Source organism: Schistocerca nitens, chromosome 5 (assembly GCF_023898315.1).
Source record: "Schistocerca nitens isolate TAMUIC-IGC-003100 chromosome 5, iqSchNite1.1, whole genome shotgun sequence".
In the NCBI taxonomy this organism is placed as follows: domain Eukaryota; kingdom Metazoa; phylum Arthropoda; class Insecta; order Orthoptera; family Acrididae; genus Schistocerca; species Schistocerca nitens.
This window is the reverse complement of record NC_064618.1, coordinates 339,218,067-339,242,021: the sequence shown is the minus strand read 5'-3', so window position 1 is coordinate 339,242,021 and position 23,955 is coordinate 339,218,067. Positions and strand designations below refer to the sequence as shown.

Genomic DNA, 23,955 nt, shown 5'->3' with positions numbered 1-23,955 from the left:
TTAACTGCGATTCTGTCTCATACAGTTGCACATATGCTAATAATCTTGCTGCCATAATGATTCGAGCCTGCGAAAGCCCATTTCTGAAATAATGTGTTACTTTTTCCAAAATCATTCTCAACTATCAAGGATGTAAACAATGAGGATATTACTATATTTCACAACGAATGATAACAATCTTTTTTTATGTCATCCAGGAAGCACCATGTTTAATTTTTCTATCACTATATATATATATATATATATATATATATATATATATATATATATATATACTGCCACTGGTATATAGGACATCTAGTAGTTTTTGACTTTTACCTCTGCACGGGTGATATATATCTTCGAATTCTACAGTAACATGCAAGTTACTTATATCATTTATCAACTTTCAACATCATAAAACTTAAATATTCAACTATTTTTAAATATCAACTATGTACATGGAATGTTTGTAAGTTCAGTTACAAAAATTTGTATCAAAAATAGTGCATGTAGACAAGATACTGAAATTAACACCTTGCATCTTAAGTCTTTTATCACAAAACACTCAACTTTACCTTATGATATATGCTATACGAAAACAAAAGACAATTACAGTCAATGAAATCACTTTTAAGTTCCACAGTTTGTAACTGAATGTTTTAGTTTTTGCCATGCTTGTGGCCTGATTTTGTACTACAGTCATCTACACAAAATTTTACGCATGCGGTATAGCATCCGTCACAAACTGATCATAACAATATTTGTCTCTTTGGTACTGAAGTGTTACTTTCCTTTGGAAATCAAGAGCTACTTCTGGATTGAAAGTCCAGTAAATTTTCCTTTGCAAAGACCTGTAACAATAATAAAACTTGTTTGACTACCCTGATAAACAAAGCTACCATTGGCAAAATGTGCTAAAAATTTCTATACCACATGTTCACATTTCGCTACGCTTAAAATATTTACAGAGAGCGATTCAAAAACATTTGTAGTATTATGATACAGAGCTCTTTTTTTATGCAGAATACAGGTTACCTACTGCATACCGTCGATACATTATTTACTTTTAATTAAATTTACATGTAACTTACTTTAATTAACCTCTTTGTGGTAAAGAAATATAGTAACATGGTTGTTGGGAACAGTGACTCCGCTCTGCGGCAGGCGTAATTATCACCGTTGCCTGCAAAATCATTGTCACCTGAATTACCACTTCGGCTTGCTTTAAAGGGTTCACGCGCCGCAAAACAAATCCAAAAGCGGCGAGATTACATCAGCCTTATTCGTGGAGAACTCTATTTGGTTGTTGCTATAAAAAGACCCGTTACCTTTGTCGAGAATAGACCCGGCAGTGGAAGGAATAGTTGGGAGCGTGTTAAAATTAAATATATTTGGATGAGAATCAAGGTCTGCTGACGCACAACAAACCAGCGTATATCTTTCACGACAGCGGAACAACTGTTTCTGTTTGTCTCACAGCTGTCGTGGTCGAACAGATTCTTCGCTGTACGCTGACCAACACGAGAGCTCTGTTTCACAAAACTACGAATTTTACTGTTAAAAGTGTTACAAATCACTCGGGAAGTTACATCTCACAACACAGTTAGAAACTACACAATTTAAAAAACCAAACAAACGTTTTCGTAGATCTTTATTCAAAAAATAATAGGACTACAAGGCCACATGCATAAGTACAATACAGCATCAAGCTATAAGTCTAAAAACAAATAAGGAAAGAAAAGCAAAAACTTGGTTTTGTCGGACAGATTTAATACAAGTCACACAAACCCAAATTACAAATTCAAATTACGCTACGTCAAAAAAAGAAAATAGTACAGCAACAGTGCTGTGCACACAGAGCAAAACATTGCAAATTACAACAAAAAAATACAACAACTTGTTACAAGAACAACATATTACATTTCCGTGACAGACGCATTTGCGTTGGTTTAGCAACGATGAAGACAAAGGTGAAATAAATTCTTAAGCTATTTTTGTAGTACTTATACCGAATTGTAGCGAATAACTTTTCTTTTAAGAGTTAAGCAGACATTTGTACTTGGTGTTTACTTTACGCTTGTTGATCAACAGATGACAATGACCTTTAATATGTTATTTGCCCATTCACTTAATAATTGATAGAGGCGCTTAAAAATGTTTTCAGAAAACAGCAATTTGCTACACGATGACCAACTAGAAACGCAAATTCTGGTGCGCTGTGAACTGACGATGCGCTTTGGAGATGCTAGGTTTTATGATATTTGAAGTGCATTTGTTTGAAGTACGTGTGATACATTGTTTAAAAATGAGAGAGTGCCATATGGTTCCAAAAGGAATACGACGAATGTGAGAAACGGCTGAATATTATCCACAGTAAGCAATCGCTTTATGTTCAGAGTGGAAAGAACAAAATTAATAATTCATGTTTCAGTTGTAACACTACTAGTTATTAAAGTTTCAGGAACATGCAAGAATACAGAGCATAATCCAACATTTTTCTAGTTGATGACTGTAGCAAAAGCTCACTAGAATAGAAAGTCATAGCATGCACAAAAAGAATTTCGCTGTTGTGATGAAAAGCATCAGGTTGCACTGAAAGCTGCACACGTGACCATCAGTGGTTAATACACAATGAGGTGACAAAAGTCATGGGATGGCTCCTGATATCGTGTCGAACCTTCCTTTTTCCCAGGTTAGTGCAGCAACTCGACGTGGAATGGACTCAAAAAGTCGTTGGAAGTCCCCTGCAGAAATACTGAGCCATGCTGCCTCTATAGTTGCTAAAGTCTTGCACGATCCAGGACTTTGAGCGCCAACTGACCTCTCGATTAAGTCCTATAAATGTTCGATGGGATTCATGTCAGGCTATCTGGGTCCCCAAATCATTCGCTCGAATTGTCCAGAATGTTCTTCAAACCAACCGCGAGCGACTGATGTCCAGCGACATGGCGCATTGACATCCACAAAAAATTCATCGTAGCCTGGGAACATGAAATCCATGGATGGCTGCAGATGTTCTGCAATTAGCCAAACAAAACCATTTGCAGTCAATGATAGGTTCAATTGGACCAGAGAACCAGGTCCATCCCATGTGAATGCAGCCAACGCCGTTATGGAACTACCACCAGCTTGCAAAGCGCCTTGCTGACGGGTCCATGGCTTCATGTAGTATGCTCCGCACTCGAATCCTACTATCAGCTCTTAACAACTGAAATTGTGACTCATTTGACCAGGCTAGGGTGTTCCAGTCATCTAGGGTCCAACCGACTTGGTCACGAACCCAGGACGCGCGCCACAGGCTACGTCGTGCAGTAAGCAAATGCACCCGCGTCGGTCGTCTGCTACCATAGCGTATTCCTGCCAGAGATCGCCGCGCTGTCCTAACGGATGCGTTCGTCGTACGTCTCACACATTTCACGCAGTGCTGCTTGTCTGTTAACTCTAACAACTCTACGCAAACGCCGCTGCCCTTGGTCGTTTACCGAAGGCCGTCGGCCACTGCGTTGTCCGTAGTGAGAGGTGATGCATGAAATATGGTATTCTCGCCACACTCTTGACCCAGTGGATCTTGGAATACTGAATACCCTAACGATTTTCGAAATGGAATGTGCCATGCGTCTAGTTCCAACTACCATTCCGCGTTAAATGCCTTTTAATTTCCATCCTGTGGCCATCATCTAGTCGGAAACCGTTTCCCATTAATCACCTAAGTAGAAATGAATGCTCGTCAAACGCACTGTCCGTTTGTACCTTGTGTACGCAATACTACCTTCATCCGTAGATGTGCACTTCGCTATCCCATGGCTTTTGCTACCTCAGTGTTACGGGCTAAGCTGAACTACTGTGCCGCGCAACTGAAATCCAGATACCTACCTTCTGCGAGAACTATGCTTCCAATGACACTAACCTATTCACTCTTTTGTGTTCTTCCCAGTTTAGAGTTACCACACCTTTCTCTCCATTACGTAAAAATTCACAGAGTGCGATCGGAAAAAAATATAGGGGATTGCTCTCTGAGAGATGCTTGTTTCACAGTATCGTGGAGGCGTTTGAAATAATTGACAAGAAGTGTGAGCTGAATGCTGTTGTAAGTCTGTGTAAGATGTAATCGATTAGCGTGATTGCTAGCGCACTGTCCGATAAGATGTGTATCTGCATTCGAGCCGGATGGGCACACAGTTTTAAAATGTCACACATATTCTTCACAATGGATACTTCGCAAAGGCGTAACATAATTCTGTTTCAACATATTCGTTCATTTACAATGTAAGTTGGATCTGGCTCAGAACATAGCATCGCTAAATGTTGTTGCAATGCTTTGCTGGAAACGAGTGCAGAACATGTGAGCACGATTTTAAAACTTATTTTGATTTGGTTTCCTTTGGGTTCCTGGCAAAACAGTATTATTATTAAATCAGAAAACACTTTCTCCTTTTTGCATTCGAGGTACAACTTCTTTCTTTTACACTCACTGGGTCTCATTTACCAAACCCATGTCCTGATGTTACTATTACAAAGATACTACTTATGTCTTATGTTGTATTATAAAACAAAGTGTACAACGCCCAAGGAAATTAAGAGTTAATACGAAATACAAAATGACATTATAATATATAGCAAAGAAGTTAAGTGATGATATGAGAAACATATGGTGCTGCATGAAACTTAGATTATAGATGAAATACATAGTTTCCCAGAACACATTACTGACAATAGGTTACTATTCCCTACATGAAAGACCCTCAATGCTGCTTCAGAAATTGTTTTAGTTGTTACAGACGAGTTATCTGAACAAAATTTATAATTGAATACCACATGCTTGCTGGGGAAGGGAGAAGGAACCTCAAATAAGCTAGAAATTGCGGAAAACGGACACATATTTGCACAGCTTTGCTTAGGAATCGGCCACAAATATTCCACAGATTTTGATACAGTGCACTCAATTTGCAGAGAATAGACACTTTCAAGATTTAAAAAAGAAAAGGGAAAAACCTCTGAATACCGATACAGAACTGCTAATAACAGAAATAATCTTGACACCTTTTGTGCTGGGAATAGCACCCCGATGTTAATATGGTGCAGAGTGAAACTATATGTACAACCTGTAGTTTAACTAAGTTGTTACACCACCCGTACCTCATATCATCAGATTATTTGTTGTATATTTTATGATATTGATGTATTTCGAACTAGCAACTTGTTTCTTTGACAAGAACACATTCGCGTAAATAACATCTTTGAAATATTAACGAGAGAAAAATGGGCTTGGTATACGAATCGTGCGATGTATAACATAAAAATTTGTGCAGCGCAGGCTAAATAATGTAAAATTTTTCTTTCTTTTCAATACCTACTATTCCATCGTTTGTTTAATTTCTGCTAATACGCTAAGAATGCTGCAAAATTTTTGCGTCTTGGTCTCTGTAGAAATACCTTTTTTTATGTAAAGGATTTATATTTTCCAATCATATTAAAATAGTTTATACATCAATTTATTCTAGTAATCCTCTACTATAGGACTGATTCATAAAGAATTTGCTGAAACAGTTGATTTTTACCTCTAATTGCTGAAGATATACATGATTTCTTTGCTGGAAATGGCCTAGAAATATTTTTGAGACTAACGGGAATGACGGTAGGGCGACAATTCGAACAATAATAACAGTGAAGAACAATCTTTACAATGACTACCATTTCAATGTTCACCAGAGCCACCACCACCATCACCACGACCACCATACAAGTGACTTGCCTGAGATACAGAGTCGATAGAAAGTTAAAGAGAAAAAAATGTGATTACAGATACGACACTAAATTTAATTCTATAGGATAACGATAGTCAAAACGTATGAGGCGTCCTCTATGTGGCTCCTCTATGTGGCATTTCTTGATAAAAAAAAAAAAAAAGGCTGCTAGCATGTCTTGTGTCTCTTATTTGAGTCTCATGTAACTTTTAAATCAGTTATTGGTTGTTGTATTCTCGGGCCCCTGAATGCAATATGCTCCTCTAGACATAACCTAGTCGTTATAATAATGAACCCTAAGTGCATGTTTCATAGTATATTGAATAATTAGTTGTGCATTAACTCAATGTTAGTTGTGCATTAACTCAGTGCTTCATTTTGGTACCCTTGTATTGCAGGTAAAATACAACATTTCAGATATGTTCTGTAGATCGCTGCCACAAATTATCAGCATTTACTAAAAATTGTTTTGAACCACAAGCACTCGCCATCAATATAATTTTCAGTCTGTTTAATCGTAACATGTTATCATACGAAAAGGAAATATTTTTTACCAACTCAGCTTTTGCATGTGGTTACAAAAATGCATTGTTTCGTAGGGCATTTCTGTGAGTCATGGTTGTAACCTGTAGTGTGGCAAGATACTGGAGCTTCCATGGTGCTGATTGCAGGTGAGAAGACTTAAAATTAATACAATGTAGGCCTCTGTTAAAGTGATTTTATGCGTATATGGTTTTTTGTGCATTACAATATTATTTATAAATGCGTATTTCAAAAATGTTTTTATTTTCCTGTTTCATTTCAACTGCACGAGCGACGCAACATGGCGACGGCACAATCTTCGCTGCAGTAACCATAGACATCAAGCAGGCCACTGCCACAGCTTAAGTAATGACCAGACATCGCAAGGAGACCCCACAATTCACTGCTGCACACCTTTAACCATCGTATATTTCGAAACTCCATTGTAAAAGAATTTAAGAAATCGAACGACTAACGTGTAACATGTCGAAATTCTTCACTTCTTGTTATGTTATGCTCAAATACACACGCACTGAAATTACGTCACAGGTTGTTTGACTGTTGCAAGAACTGACAAAATGGACGGGTGGAGGACAATGAAACAAGCAAATGAGCCCAATAAACATAGGTCCGGAAACCAACGGTTTGCTAGATACGATGTATGCAAAAATGGGGTCATGCGAATGCTACAACACTGTTAATGTTTAAGGTTACGTTTGGATGATACTAGGTAAGGAAAGATACGAGGTAAATGCATGATGGCGCACCAACATGCTTTCATGCGGCTGTTCCAGAATATGAAGCACGAATCTTCGGCAATAAGTGTATCTACGTAGGCTTCTTCAACCAATGATAAAATTCTTCTGGGTGTTGAACGGCATTATTGTATAAAATACCTTAGTTATAAACTTAAAACCAACTTTTCGACGCTGGCCGGTGTGGCCGAGCGGTTCTAGGCGCTTCAGCCTGGAACCGCCCGACCGCGACGGTCGCAGGTTCGAATCCTGCCTCGGGCATGAATGTGTGTGATGTCCTTAGGTTAGTTAGGGTTAAGTAGTTCTAAGTTCAAGGGGACTGATGACCTCAGATGTTAAGTCCCAAAGTGCTCAGAGCCATTTGAACCAACTTTTCGATGGTATTAACAAAGTCTTTGACAGTAAGAAAGTATTTTATACAATGACGTGATTCAACACCCAGAAAAATTTTTCAATCATAATAACAAGTGTATTGGTTGTTTGCATACCAATACCATTGTGTGCCAGGTCCCCCGACTTGAACTAGTTGGATTTTTTTGTGTGGGGATATTTTGGTGTATTCCACCCCTATTTACAGCGTCTCGATTAATCTGGAAACGTGTTGTCTACGGTTGTCAGTGTCTTTGGACCACGTCTGGGATTTTTGAAGATGTACGGCCATCGATGACGAGACGTCCTGCACCTGGATTCACATCAGTGGTGACCCTGTGAAAGACTGTGTTTGACCACAAGTGCAGTTGGGATCCCCGGGGACTCTGCTATAAAGTGTTCATTTACTCAGTCGTAACACCTCTCGTCGGGTAACCACTGGTTTTCAGACCTATCTAAAGCTGAAGTATTTGCTTGTTTCATTAACCACTACCTACCGTTTTCGTTTGTAATATGGAAAGAGCAAAACGTTTCCGTCTGACAGCGTTGCTGCAGGCTATATACAACGCAGCGCGACTCCGAAGTGGGTAATATAATCACCGATATGTAGCTCAGGAACTAGTGCGGCATTCGTGTCTTTCCGACATGCCTGCGGTCAATGCGGAAACGTGAACTACGGCGATATCATTAACAAATGCGTCGAAGTAGGACCAACTTGTCATTTTTCTTTTCTTGGCTGCCGAAGGACAAACACCGGTAGACGTTCATCGACAATGACGAATGCGTATTGGGCAGCATGTCTGACGAAAATCGCCAAAAAAATGGTTCAAATGGCTCTGAGCACTATGCGACTTAACTTCTGAGGTCATCAGTCGCCTAGAACTTAGAACTAATTAAACCTAACTAACCTAAGGACATCACACATATCCATGCCCGAGGCAGGATTCGAACCTGCGACCGCAGCGGTCACGCGGTTCCAGACTGAAGCGCCTTTAACCGCACGGTCACAACGGCCGGCCGAAAATCGCCTTCCGGGAAATCTGCGACAATGGGTGCTGCTGCGTCACGATAACGCACAACCTCAGGTCGCAAATGTTGTAATGCGTAAATTAAGCCAGCGCAAGTGGGAGACACTCGAGTATCCGCCCTATAGTCCTGATCTCTCTCCACCCCATTAACACGCCTTCGATCCTTTAAAAAAGGCCTTGAAATGTCGACGAATCCTGTCTGACGAGGATGTGCAGCAGGCAGTTACGGACTTCTTCACAAAACAGGACACGGTGATTTACCAAACGGTTATCTTCAACCTGCTGCTTCGGTGTGATGACTTCCTCGATGCTCACAGTGATTTTTCCTGATTGACATACCGATTCTGGACTGTACGGCCTTAGAATGCGAACTTTTTGATCGCCCCTTGTATAATACGAAGGCTATTCGGAAAGTAAGATCCGATCGGTTCCGAAACAGAAACCACTGTGAAAATCAAATATACACTCCTGGAAATTGAAATAAGAACACTGTGAATTCATTGTCCCAGGAAGGGGAAACTTTATTGACACATTCCTGGGGTCAGATACATCACATGATCACACTGACAGAACCACAGGCACATAGACACAGGCAACAGAGCATGCACAATGTCGGCACTAGTACAGTGTATATCCACCTTTCGCAGCAATGCAGGCTGCTATTCTCCCATGGAGACGATCGTAGAGATGCTGGATGTAGTCCTGCGGAACGGCTTGCCATGCCATTTCCACCTGGCGACTCAGTTGGACCAGCGTTCGTGCTGGACGTGCAGACCGCGTGAGACGACGCTTCATCCAGTCCCAAACATGCTCAATGGGGGACAGATCCGGAGATCTTGCTGGCCAGGGTAGTTGACTTACACCTTCTAGAGCACGTTGGGTGGCACGGGATACATGCGGACGTGCATTGTCCTGTTGGAACAGCAAGTTCCCTTGCCGGTCTAGGAATGGTAGAACGATGGGTTCGATGACGGTTTGGATGTACCGTGCACTATTCAGTGTCCCCTCGACGATCACCAGTGGTGTACGGCCAGTGTAGGAGATCGCTCCCCACACCATGATGCCGGGTGTTGGCCCTGTGTGCCTCGGTCGTATGCAGTCCTGATTGTGGCGCTCACCTGCACGGCGCCAAACACGCATACGACCATCATTGGCACCAAGGCAGAAGCGACTCTCATCGCTGAAGACGACACGTCTCCATTCGTCCCTCCATTCACGCCTGTCGCGACACCACTGGAGGCGGGCTGCACGATGTTGGGGCGTGAGCGGAAGACGGCCTAACGGTGTGCGGGACCGTAGCCCAGCTTCATGGAGACGGTTGCGAATGGTCCTCGCCGATATCCCAGGAGCAACAGTGTCCCTAATTTGCTGGGAAGTGGCGGTGCGGTCCCCTACGGCACTGCGTAGGATCCTACGGTCTTGGCGTGCATCCGTGCGTCGCTGCGGTTCGGTCCCAGGTCGACGGGCACGTGCACCTTCCGCCGACCACTGGCGACAACATCGATGTACTGTGGAGACCTCACGCCCCACGTGTTGAGCAATTCGGCGGTACGTCCACCCGGCCTCCCGCATGCCCACTATACGCCCTCGCTCAAAGTCCGTCAACTGCACATACGGTTCACGTCCACGCTGTCGCGGCATGCTACCAGTGTTAAAGACTGCGATGGAGCTCCGTATGCCACGGCAAACTGGCTGACACTGACGGCGGCGGTGCACAAATGCTGCGCAGCTAGCGCCATTCGACGGCCAACACCGCGGTTCCTGGTGTGTCCACTGTGCCGTGCGTGTGATCATTGCTTGTACAGCCCTCTCGCAGTGTCCGGAGCAAGTACGGTCTTCTCGTCCTAAAGAAAAATTTAAGCCTTTTGACTAAAAAGTTAAATTCAAAAATTTATTAAGAGACAGTTGATTTCTCGTCAAGCCATTCATTCCAGCCACTAATTAAGAGACGGTGGGTCTGACACACCGGTGTCAATGTGTCCTTTTTTCCATTTCCAGGAGTGTATTTTATTTGCAAGAGTTAGCTAGAACTTCCAGATACTTCTCTACATAATAGCCGCTCCGACTTATTTATTATAGCGTTGTAGCAACTTTCCAATACTCTCGTCATAGAAGGCAGCCGCCTGTGCTGTCTACCAATTCTCTGCGTTGGGCTACAGCTCGTTGTCTGTGCCAAAATGTTGTATCCATAGTAGCGGTTCATGTGAGCAGAGATGAAACGCAGGGGGAACCACTTGCGGGCTCTATGGTGGGCGATCAAACACTTCCCATCGAAAACGCTGCAGAAGAATCTTCATTGCGCCTGAGAATTGTCATGGAAACGCATGCCATTTATGTCATGTGGGCTGCATGACATCAGGCGAAGTCTGTCACCAGGCCCTAATACGTGCTGCAGGACATTAGTTTCTAGCTATCTTTACTTGCTCACTTTGCGCTCAGAACTGAAAAAAGGGACGTTACGCGATCGACGGGCATACTAGAGACACCGCCCAACACATGTGTGCGAAGTTTCATTGGATGTTCACTGTGGTTTCCATTTCGCGCCGGATCGGACCTTACTTTCCGAATAGCCCTCACAGTCAAACATTCAGTGCAATATCTCTTATAGTGATACAAACAAATTATACTGCACTGAGATCGCTTCCATGCAGTGATAACACACTTTACGAAAATGAACCGATTTTTTCTCTTGTAAGAAAATATGTCTTGGTGCATTATTATCCTGTTAAAAATAATGAAGCGAAAGAGAGAAATAGGATATTTACGAATCGCTCATGAGGCACAGAGGCCATCTCTGAAAAATTAGCAAAATGTATTATTTAGGTATAAGAACATACAGCAAATGAAAAGGAATCGGTTTTTCCCTTGTGTGCTTAACGAACATGAAAAAAGGACACTACACTAAAGAACGCAGAAGGGTCAATGTGGCCTACACACAGGTGCAATTGTTATTTAGAGCACAGTCGTATTATAGCAAACTATATCTTCGAAAACGAGTCGTACTGTTGCGTACCATACGCAAAAGCTGAGGCGAAAAAAAAGGAAAATTCAGGTATTTCTATACCCACTGAAATTATAGCAGAATTAAATAATTCATGATAGCAGCTGTTCGCAGTTCAATACGACTTTCGGTAATTCCTACATTTGAAAGTGTTTAGTGATTGTTCGTATCAGGTTCGTCTAGTGGGGCATTAATTACGTGTCTGTTTTGTTCCTGGCACATTATCTCTCATTTTCTGGACGATTTGAGGAGGCTGTACCAAAGGCTTAGATTGTATAGCTTTGCAGCATGTTGGCCAGTTAGCTTATCAAATGCTACAACAACAACTCAGGCCGTAAGTAATGCAAACAAGCGTGAACTGAGCATGCAGTAACGTAGCAGTACATGGTTTACCTGTGGCATCATTGCGACGTGCGGAGGCTGCAGCTGCTGCGGCTGCTGCTGCTGCTGCTGGAACTGCTGGTGCTGTTGGTGCTGCTGGTGCTGCTGTTGCTGCTGGTGGTGGTGCAGCCGCTCCTGGTCCTGCAGGGCCGCCACCAGCGCCGCTATGTGGTCCAGCAGCTCCTTGTTGTGCACCAGCAACTGATGCGTTCTCGCCTGAGGACCAGCGTATGCGCGTTAATGCATCACATTCATCTGTGCCGTAATTACTGGCGTAATTAAGCTACTCCCAATAGCATCACGATAATGCCGCGTAGTCGTCCTTCAATTTGGAGGGGAAGAGCGTCCGCAACTTTCTCCACATAATGGAACTGCAATTATAGTAGTGACAAGTCCTATTAACAAAACCAGTATTACATTTCGTTACACTCCAGTAATTACATCAGCTAATACAGATGAGGAACAAACAGCAGCCAGGCAAAATGTGAGGAATGACAGCTTTCCTTCAATGTGGACAAATGTACGATTAAAATTCGAAGTAAAGCCTATCAGTAAGACTCGCTGTTGACATTCGCTATCCCCGCTGAAACCCTAGAAAACTTACAGGATATACTGAATGAAATGAACAGTTTTCTGTATACGTTATACACGTTATACACTGGTGAGCAAAAACATTATGATCGCCTGCTTGATAGCTTGTTTGTTCGTCTTGGGAAGGAAATACATCACTGACTTTGCATATCAGGGAACCGACAATTTGTTGTATGGAAGTATGTGGCATAAAACGTCTACGCACAGGTCATATAATTCGTGTAAATACCGGGCCGCTGATTTTTGGATGCGGTGATGGTGCCCTATAGCGACCTAGAGGGATACCATAGAATAAACATCAGGCGAATCTGGTCGCCGAGACATAAACTGAGTTCACTGTAACGGTACTGAAACATGGACAGTGCTCTGAGACATGAACAATTATCCTGCTGAAAGATGACATCGCGGTCGGGGAAGACATCACGCACGAAGGGATGGAGGTGGTTCGCAGCTGTCGGTGTGTCTTCGATTACTACCACAGGTCCCTGCAAGCGCAGGAGAATGTCTCCCATAGCATAACACTGCTCCCACCAGCCTGTATCTGCAACTTTCGAGCCACCGTTCACTTCGATGACGGCGCTTGTGGAGACGGCTATCCGCCCAGTGTAGAAAAATGTGATTCACCCGGACAACCGACATGTTTCCATTGATCGACGGTCGAATCTCGATAGCCTCATGCCCACTGCAATAGTAATTGACGATGTCGTTGGGTCAACATGTGAACACGCAGGAGCGGAGCTCCAAGTTAACAGCTTATGATGAACAGTATGCTTCGGAACATTTGTGCAAGCACCAGCATGTTGCTCTTTCGGCAGAGACGCCACAGATCACCATCTGTCCTACTTCACAGAGCGGACAAGCCTCCGAACCCCGTGTTCTGTGGAGAGACGTGGACGTCCAACTATTTACCGTCTAGTAGTAGTTTCACTGGCCTTCTGCCTCTTCCCTTAGATGCTCACGACAGTAGCACGTGAGCATTCGACCTGCTTCGCCGTTTTCAGGCTCTCCGCAATAATAATGTGCCCTTTGTCAAAGTCGCAAATATGAATAGGTTTCTCCATTTTCGTGCTATATCTTCGCTAGGGTGATCCCTCGTCAGTATCTGTTTCGCTTACACACTCGTATTACCCCGTCACGTGCCCGCAACGGCACAAGGCGGCATCCAACGTCGTGGTGGGCATCGGTCATGATGTTTTGGCTTATCAGTGTACTGATCAAGGGTGTACCGAGGAAAGGCGAAAGTAATGGGAATTGGAAGAAACAACGCTAGTGAAAATTTTACCATCAGATTTGAAGAACACGAAGTACAGGAATTCTGCTGTCCTTGAAGCAAAATAACGTATGTTGGACATAAATGGCAGACTAACACAGAAAAAGAGGGCATTCCTTGCCAGATGAAGTCTAGCAGTATCAAATTTTGGGCTTATTTTGAAGAAGATATTTCTGAGATTTTCGTTTGGAGCGCAACATTGTGTGGAAGTGGGTCACGAACTCTGAGTAAACCGGAAAAGAAGAAAATAGAAGCGTTTGAGATGTAAGCAGAGGTCCTCCAAAGAAGTCGCGAGGAGGGAAAAGCGTGGAAAACGTTGACAAGAAGAAGGGCTGATAGGATGTGTGTTTAAGACATCAAGGAACAACATCCGTGGTACTAGAGATGTACAGGGTAAAAATGCTAGAGGAATACAGAGATTGTACTATCTCCAACGGATAATTGGGGGCGTCGGGTGTTAAGTGCTGAGGTGAAGAGGTTGTCACTGCAGAGGAGATCGTGGCGGGCCCCATCACACTAGTCAGTTCTGTGGAACAACACCTCCCCCCCCCCCCCCAAAAAAAAAGTAAGATAATCTGCACGTGAGAAAGGAAAAGAAACCGCACTATCGGTTTACGGCTTCTGAGGCCCGTCACATCGTTTAGATATTTAGGAATAACATCGAAGAGCAGCACGAAACGGTACTTCCGCGTACAATTACTCACATCAGAAAAAGCTTACTATTACGTTAACCAAAGCTTTACATCACTTTGTATGCCATAAACACATTCCTCCGTGACCTACTACGTTTCTAAAATTAGATACATCTGACCCTTTTAACTGCTTATCGCCAGCACACTCAATCCATTAATTTCGATGGTATTTACATGTGTGCATTCGTTCAGAAAACAGTATATGGATTTAGTAAACAAAGTATGAACTTTCTGCGATACGAAGACGACAGATGTCGACGTCTCATCACATACAGATTGTTATATTACGTCAAAAAGTACTGTAAAGAGGAGTCGATGCGAGGCGAATAACAATGAGCCACAGAGATGCGGTACGGACGTGGAATAACTTTCAGAACACCGGCAGTGTCCATGTCTTACAGCTGGAGCCACTCACCGAGAGCCTACAGAACAGCCGAATACTGGGATTTCGTTTACTATGTTCATCGCCCTGTTACAGGCAACTGTCTATAAAACACTTAATAAACAATGGGGAATGATATTTCCCGCCAGCAATTGTACAGATATAAAAGGATGAGCTCCTGCGGTAATAACCTTAATGAAATGTTTTGTATTTTCTTAACACACTCGTTGATGATTGGAGCGTGAGAAGAGCATCGTTGTTAAAAGAAATATTATGTAGACATCACGGCGAGAGTTGTAGAACCCTCGCAGATCTACCGGTTCCTTGAACTGAGGAAAATTTCAAAAGAAATAGGGGAAAAATTATACTTATGGAATTCTACAGGACGGAAAAGCTGATACTATAACCACAGCAGCATCTCTTATACACCAGTCGATCAAAAAGTTAACAGAATGATTTTAATCCTGGCGTATAAGCCACGTCAGTGCAGTAACTATGCTGGCAGCGTGAACTAAAAACTATAAACAATAATGCAATGCCCACAGTCTGTGGCTGCAGTCATCTGTTGATTGTCAGTGGCCAGACTCTCACACGCTGCCCTCGTCTGCACGAAGTAGTAAAGTCATTTGCAAACGGATGAGATCACCGTGAAGTTACAACTTATTCTCAGGCCAAAGGTTGGAATGTATTTAATGAGTTGTGACATAAACATCTTACGTACAGAAGTACTGGAAAATTCTGTAATATTTAGCATTTTCATTAAGGAATTATTTGATAATGCAGTATCTGGGTACCCAGTTTCACGAGGATAGCTCTCACCGTTTATTAAGCAGTACCTTAAGAGATACGACGGTCTCACGTTAAAGTGATTATTTCATTGTAAATGGCTTATTATTATCTGTTGTGAAGCCATAGTATAAATGCATCGCCGGCCGCGGTGGTCTAGCGGTTCTAGGCGCTCAGTCAGGAACCGCGCAACTGCTACGGTCACAGGTTCGAATCCTGCCTCGGGCATGGATGTGTGTGATGTCCTTAGGTTAGTTAGGTTTAAGTAGTTCTAAGTTCTAGGGGACTTATGACCACAGATGTTGAGTCCCATAGTGCTCAGAGCCATTTGAGCCATAAATGCATCATTCTATGGAGATTACGGAGCGTTGGTTGTCCAAAAGTCTCATTTACTTAATTTAAAAGCCCAACATTTTTCACGAGGATATCGGACTGTTATCAAATTCTTAAAAGTATTATACCATAGAGCACCATCCAAAATGTTCAAGCAGCAAAAATGCATTTTTGTGTTTTATTTAGAGCCCTGTGAGAGCATTAAGCGCTACAGGTATTTACGATCGTTACAACAAGACATGTGTAATGGAGAGTAGTATGTGTGTAACAATGTATTTAGCTGCTTGCATATTTTTGACTGTGTCTAATGGCATAATACTTCTAAGAACTTAATTATGGCATCAAGTCTTCCCGAAACTCCTAGCCTTACTAATTACGTAAATAACTCATTTAGACAACAGATGGGTTATAACCTCCGTACTGAGGCCTCACTGCTCGTTTCTCCACGGTGGTTACGTTACTCAGAAACATTTGGGTAACTCTAGATCCTGTAGGTCATCTGAGTTTCCTGTGACAAAGCTTTTTGGTGGCCTCCATCGCGTCGTAAAGCATCCTTGTCTTTATTAAGCGGTGGATAAAAAAATGGTTCAAATGGCTCTGAGCACTATGGGACTTAACATCTGAGGTCATGAGTCCCCTAGAATTTAGAACTACTTAAAGCTAACTAACCTAAGGACATCACACACATCCATGCCCGAGGCAGGATTCGAACCTATGACTGTAGCGGTCGCGCGGTTCCAGACTGAAGCGCCTAGAACCACTCGGCCACTGCGCCCGGCCTAAGCGGTGGATCTCGGCCATCAGTACCCTCACTTATGATCGTTACAAAAAGCACGTGAAACGTGATGCCAATTGGAGGGGACCGAAAAGGGCAAGATGCTGTCTGAATGGAGAGAGACGTGTTGCAGCCAAACTTGCTGTAGCTGGAAAACCACATGGCGTCACGCGTTTCTCTCCCATGGATCGCGTTATCGCCCTCTCATGAGATTCCAGAGACCCCAAGCGAATCCTAGTGTTTCAGAATTACAGTGTGCAAGTTGTTAGAGGGTACACATACGCCGAAACCTTATGAGCACCTGCTTAATACCGTGTTAGTCAATATATGGAACGCAAGACGACAGTCATCCTGCGTGTGGTGGATTCAACAAGTTGTTGATAAGTTCCAGCATGTATGAGGCGAAGATGTCTACGCACAAGTCACGCAATTCCTTAAATTACAAGCCAATGACTTTCAGGCATGAAGCTGGCGCCGGATAGCTGCCACGCTGTGTTCCATCGGTTTGAAATCAGGCGCATTAGGTAGCCAAGACAGTAACATGAATTAAGTAGCATGGTCCTCAAACTACTGTAGCGTGATTCTGACCTTCTGACAGGGACTGTCATCCGGCTGAAAGATACTATCGCCATCTGGGAATACATCAAGCATAAATGTCCATGCAGTCAACAGTTGTTATTTTGCGTTCAATTACTAACCACATGTTCGATGAAACCCAGGTTAAGGTCCCCTATGTTATAATACTGGCCCCATGTGGTCCGACGTCTGTGGCACGGTGCATGTTTCGAGCAGCCGTTCGGCAGCATGATGGGAGATTCAGACACGACCATTTTCATGGAGTAACAAGAAACGAGATTCATGCTACCAGGCGAGACTATTCCATTCATTCGCGGTCCAACCTTGATGATCCTCTGACCGCTGTAACTGTAACTGACGATATCGTTGGTTCAGCACGGCACGGTAACACGTGGTCTGATGCTCCGATCTCCACGTTCTGTGAGGAGGCGTGGGCGTCCAAAATCTTGTCGTCGACTCGTGATTTCACCGTCGTTCAATCACTTTCCATTCATGCTCACCACAGTAGTACGAGATCAGCCGGCAAGCTTCGCCGATCCAAACATACTTGTTCCCAGGCATTGGCAATGGGCCATAAGAATCTGCCATTTGTCGAAGTCCCTAATGTCAGTTAACTTTCCCATTTGCTGCCCGTACCGTTACTGGAATGATACGCCCTTCCTTACTTCGCCACTTGTATTCTTTCCTTACTGCATCAGGTGTGGGCAGCACCACCAGGTGGCACTCCTTCTGGATACCCGTCATAATGGTTTGCCTCATCACTGTATGTACAGGGTGAAAAGTATTTAAACCGACAAACTCTGGGAGGTTGTAGGGGACATCAAAACAAATATTTTTCCCTAATGTCATTTTTTCCTATGAGGATTATTTAAACCGGTGGAGGCCGTATTACGCTCTTCTCTTGTTAGAGGCCGTATTACGATCTTCAACTGTTAGAGGGCTTATTACGCTCTTCAGTTGTAGGCAACTGCTGCCCACCAGTGTAGTAGTGCATTGTCTCTGTTTACTTATGGAGCGATACACCTGGAGTGAGTACACTGATATGGTTGGTGCGTACTACGTAGCGCACCACAATGGACGAGCTGCACAGCGGGTTTATCAACAACAATATCCTAATCGCCGTATCCCGCATCATACGACCTTTGCTGCTGTGTACCAGCGTCTGCGTGAGACCGGATCGTTTAGCAGATTACCTGGACAGGGACGCCGTCGCACGGTAAGGACGCAGCAATTTGAGGAAGCTGTCTTGCAGCATGTGGAGCGGGATCCTTCAATCAGCACTCGTGCAATTGCACGTAACATGGGGACGAATCAGACGGGTGTAAGAACAGTCTTTCGAGAGCAATTGTTACGTCCATTTCACTTACACCGTGTCGACAACCTGGAACCAGTTGATTATCCACCCAGAGCTCAGTTTTCACAGTGGTATCTGGAACAGTGTGAAATGCATCCTACATTTCCATCCTCTGTGTTGTTTACCGATGAAGCAACGTTCGGGCGTGATGAAATCTTCAACATGCACAGTTCGCATGTTTGCAGTGAGGATAACCCACATGCCACAGTTACTAGCGCTCATCAGGTGCGGATCTTCATTAATGTGTGGATCGGTGTTGTTGGGGACTTCTTAATTGGGCCGTATCTGCTACTTGGGCCATTAAATGGCAGGCACCATTACAATTTTCTCGCCAGAGCATTGCCAGAATTGCTGGAAGACGTCCCGCTCCCTACATGACAAACGCATGTGGTTCCAACATGACGGGGCGCCGGCACATTTCAGTCGCCGTTTGCATCGATTCCTGGACCGACGGCTCCCAGAAACGTGAATTGGCAGAGTTGGTCCTGTACCATGGCCTGATCGATCCCCAGATACGTCCCCTCTGGACGTTTTTGTGTGGGGAGAGGTGCGCAACATTGTTTACGCAATTCCTGTTGCATCAGAAGAGGATCTGGTTGCTCGGTTAGTAGCAGCAGGAGGAACAGTTCAGGATACTCCTGGGATTTTTGCCCGTTTCAGACAGAACATGATCCGACGGTGTAACCTTTGTTTACGTGTCAATGGAGGCATTTTTGAAAATCTACTGTAATTGAAATTGGGTTGTGTTAATTTGTTGTCTCTTGGTCATAAAAAAATGGAAAAGTGTTTGTTGGTTTCATTCCTCTACCGGTTTAAATACTCCTCCTATGAAAAAATGACATTATGGAAGAATATTTGTTTTTATGTGCCCTACAACCTTCCAGAGTTTGTCAGTTTAAATACTTTTCACCCTGTATATTGTTTTTGCACTTTCTACTATTTTCAGTGTTTTATTTTTTCTTATTGTCAAATTAATTTAAAGAATATATCTTTATTAATTTAATAACGGTTCTTTCTAATATGTTTAATTTAATATTGCTGGACCTTACTGTCCTCAAGCCTTAAAAAATGTATCTTGTATAACCTTGCGTCCTCATAGAAGATATATTTTGTAGCCTTATCTATTAGGGATCCACAGTCTTAATTTTTCTGCAAGAAACAAAGTTTCATTACGGACACTATATTGAATAACCACAGAGACAGAATTTCAATGAACATTAATAGTGGTACCCAATCAATTCAGTTTGCTTTAATTTATTGCCATAAATTTGGAACCTGTTATCTGGAAACTCTAAGCAGGTGGTACGTATTCAGTAATCACAATAAAAATACAGTGCTTACACACAATGAAGTTACAGACGTTATGTGATGCGTCCCAGTATCGAGTGCGATCTCCTTTTGCCCCGCATAGTGCAGCAGCTGGATGTGGCATGGACACAACAAGTCGTCTGCAACTTCCTGGAAGATGAAAACTGTGTGCCGGACCGAGACTCGAGCTCAGGACCTTTGCCTTTCGCGGGAAAGTGCTCTACAACTGAGCTACCCAATCACGACTCACGTCTCGTCCTCACAGCTTTACTTCTGCCAATACATTGTCTCCTAACTTGGTAGAGCACTTGCCCGCGAAAGGCCAAGGTCCCGAGTTCGAGTCTCGGTCCAGCACACAGTTTTCATCTGCCAGGAAGTTTCATATCAGCGCACACTCCGGTGCAGAGTGAAAATCTCATTCTGAAGTCGTCTAAAGTCCCCTGCATAAATATGGAGCCGTGCTACCTCTATAGCTGTCCATAATTGCGAAAGTGCTGTCGACGCAGGATTTAGAGCACGAACTGAACTCCTGATTATGTCGCATAAAAGATCGATGAGATTCCTGTCGGGCGCTTTGGGTGGTTGAATCAATCGCTTGAACTGTCCAAAATGTTCTCCAAACCAGTTGCGGATAATTGCCACCCCGTGAGATGGTGTACCGTCATCCATAAAAATTGCATCTTTGTTTGGCTGCAAATGGTCTCAAAGTAGCCCAACGTAGCCATTTCCCGTCAATGATACGTTCAATTGGACCAGAGGACCCAGTGCATTCCATTTATACACAGCTCACACTGTTATGGAGACACCACCAGCTTGCACAGTGTCTTGTTGACAACTTGGGTCCACAGTTTTGCGAGGTCTGCATCGCATTCGAACGCTACCATCAGCTCTTACAAACTGTAATCGGCAGTTACCTGACCAGGTCACGGTTATCGACTCGTCTAGCGCGCAACCAATATGATCACGAGCTCAGGAGAGGTACTGCAGGCGATGTCGTGCTGATAGCAAATGCACTCGTTTTGGTCGTCTGCTGCCGTAGCCCATTAACGTCAAATTTCGCTACACTGGCCTAACAGATACGTTCGTCGTACGTCTCACGTGGATTTCTGCGGTTATGTCACGCAGTGTTGTTTGTCTGTTAACACTGACAAGTCTATGCAAACGCCGTTGTTCTCGGCCGTTAAGTGAAGGCCGTCGGCCACTGCGTTGTTTGTGGGTGACAGGTAAAGGCTGAAATGTGGTATTCTCGGTACGCTCTTGACACTAGGGATGTCGGGATATCGAATTCCCTTACAATTTCCGAAATGGAATGTCCAATGCGTCTAACTCCAACTACCATTTCTCGTTCGAAGTCTGATAATTCCTGTCGTGCGGCCATAATTACATCGGAAATCTTTTCACTTGAATCACCTGACAAGAGAAACTCAGCGTTGCACCCACCTCCGGTTTAGTGGTTAGATGGCCTAGTGACAGCCCATCAAAAACTGAACACGAATCCGGCATGAAAACAGTAAGAAGGTGTACTGAACTCTGAAAAAAGAAGCAAAATCGAAAGAGAACGGTTTTGAATAGCTACGGCGTTGTGGTTATGTGGTCATGGTGTTGGACTGCGAAATGGGATATTCGTATTAAAATTCCCCTCGTGACCCATGTTATTTTCTTTTAAAAAAATGTGAAATGCCTGCGCTGTCATTAGCGTGTCTGTTCGCTGTATTCAGATTTGTATCTGTGTCTTGGTATAACATCCGTTTGCAACAGTGAGGTGTAAGGAAGGGACCTCCACATGTATGTACCTGCTATTTGCTCTACGCAAGTAACAAATGTTATGATTCTAGCGATTAATTTTGGAAGTTTTGACTCTTGAATTTCTTTGTTCTATCATAGTTCAAACCCATTTATTTGTTGTTTTCGTTTCTGTGTACCACCTATGCGGCATCTCGCCTGCTCTCTCTATTCATCACATTTAATTGCAACGGTAATATGTGCTTACCACTTGACTCACATTCTGTAACCAATTTATAGTACTACAACTGCCAAGACTGCAGAAGGAGAACAGGCACGTCAGTGACCAGAAAAGAAGTTCATAATTTTGTGAACACGGATCTCGCCGTTTGGAGTCCAACACGGTCACCACACAACCTTGACCTCATTACGCTTTCAATTCTCTCGATGTTGCACATCTTTAGCTTGGAACAAGTACTGTTTCTATTTTGCTTCTCTTTCGTAGTGTAGTACACTTGAGGGTGCGATAGAGTGTTCCCCTTGTGAGAGGTTGAAGGATATTTCTGCCAATGGACTGCCCTTTTATACCTAATGTACGTGGTACCACCGCCATCTCTACGTGTGCATATCGCTATCCCGTGGCTTCTGTCACCTCAGTGTATACAGGGTGGTCCATTGATCGTGACCGGGCCTAATATCTCACGAAATAACCAACAAACGAAAAAAGTACAAAGAACGAAACTTGTCTAGCTTGAAGGGGGAAACCAGATGGAGCTATGGTTGACCCCCTAGATGGCGTTGCCATAGGTCAAACGGATAGCAACTGCGATTTTTAAAAAAAATAGGAACCCCCATTTTTTATAACATATTCGTGCAGTACGTAAAGAAATATAAATGTTTTAGTCCAGTTAGGAATCTGGTTTTTACTAATGTTCACCCTGTATACACATGTTTCTGCTATTCATACAATTTCTGCATTTGTCAGTAATAATAGGAATCTCTTGCCTTTGATTGTTATGAAAAACATTCTGTTGAGCAGAAATTAACAACAATAATTATGTGCATATGTCTGTTTACGTAAACCGTAGTGGCATCAAAAGTAAATGGTACTGATTACATAAAAGAGAAGAAGTTACGCGATTAACTGATTATTATTACTTATAAAATGCAATTTAAAGTATATTCTGCAGGGATATAAAAAACACAACGGACTAACATAGAATGATGTGCTGTTCTAATTATGTACAAAACAAACAAACAAAAAACAAAGGGAAGTGGTGGGCTCCTGTTTTCTCTCTGACACTTTCATTTAATTTTTCTTTTTCCCTTACCAACGCTACTAGTACCACCGGCAATCTTACGATTTACTACATCATTTATGTAGTGTACCGAAACTACCGAACAGCAGATTTGGTGGAGTGCAACTCTAGCGAACAGACGACGCCCGTATGTATGTGGCTCACCTGGGCCTCGAGTCGCGCGGCCGTCTCGGCGGCGAGCTGGTCGCGCAGCAGCTGCGCCTGCGCCAGCGCCGCCTGCGTCTGGTGCGCCTGCTGGTCCAGCTGCTCGCGCAGCAGCTGCAGCTCGTGGTGCGCGCTGAGCGGCGTGCCCGCCGCCGTCTCGCGGCCGCTGCTGCCCGCTCGCCCGCCCTCGACGCCTCCGCCCCCGCCCCCGCCGGGCGGCGAGGCGTACAGGTCGCCCGCGCCGCCACTGCCACTCCCGCTGCCGCTCTGCCAAACCACCGAGCTGTCTTTAGCGAGTGCTACCTGCCTTGCCTACTCTACATCTATTTTTATTACACTCCTGGCCATTAAAATTGCTATATCAAGAAGAAATGCAGATGATAAACGGGTAATCATTGGACAAATATATTATACTAGAACTGACATGTGATTACATTTTCACGCAATTTGGGTGCATAGATCCTGAGAAATCAGTACCCACAATAACCACCTCTGGCCGTAATAACGGCCTTGATACGCCTGGGCATTGAGCCAAACAGAGCTTGGATGGCGTGTACAGGTACAGCTGCCCATGCACCTTCAACACGGTACCACAGTTCATCAAGAGTAGTGACTGGCGTATTGTGACGAGCCAGTTGCTCGGCCACCATTGACCAGACGTTTTCAGTTGGTGAGAGATCTGGAGAATGTGCAGGCCAGGGCAGCAGTCGAACATTTTCTGTATCCAGGAAGGCCCGTACAGGGCCTGCAACACGTGATCGTGCATTATCCTACTAAAGTGTAGGGTTTCGCAGGGATCGAATGAAGGGTAGAGCCACAGGTCGTAACACATTTGAAATGTAACGTCCACTGTGCCGTCAATACGAACAAGAGGTGACCGAGACGTGAAACCAATGGCACCCCATACCATCACGCCGGGTG

At 43.7% G+C, this 23,955-nt stretch overlaps 1 protein-coding gene across 1 annotated transcript in view; it reads right to left on the bottom strand.

Moving 5' to 3' along the window:
• Positions 1 to 23,955, bottom strand: part of LOC126259295 (carboxyl-terminal PDZ ligand of neuronal nitric oxide synthase protein-like) — a 470,145-nt gene that overhangs the window by 63,187 nt on the left and 383,003 nt on the right. Inside the window, exons 7-8 of the mRNA XM_049955956.1 lie at positions 23,035 to 23,301; positions 11,795 to 11,998 (exon numbers count right to left, since the gene is read on the bottom strand). Coding sequence (XP_049811913.1) covers positions 11,795 to 11,998; positions 23,035 to 23,301 — 471 coding nt within the window. The remainder of the gene's footprint in view (positions 1 to 11,794; positions 11,999 to 23,034; positions 23,302 to 23,955) is intronic.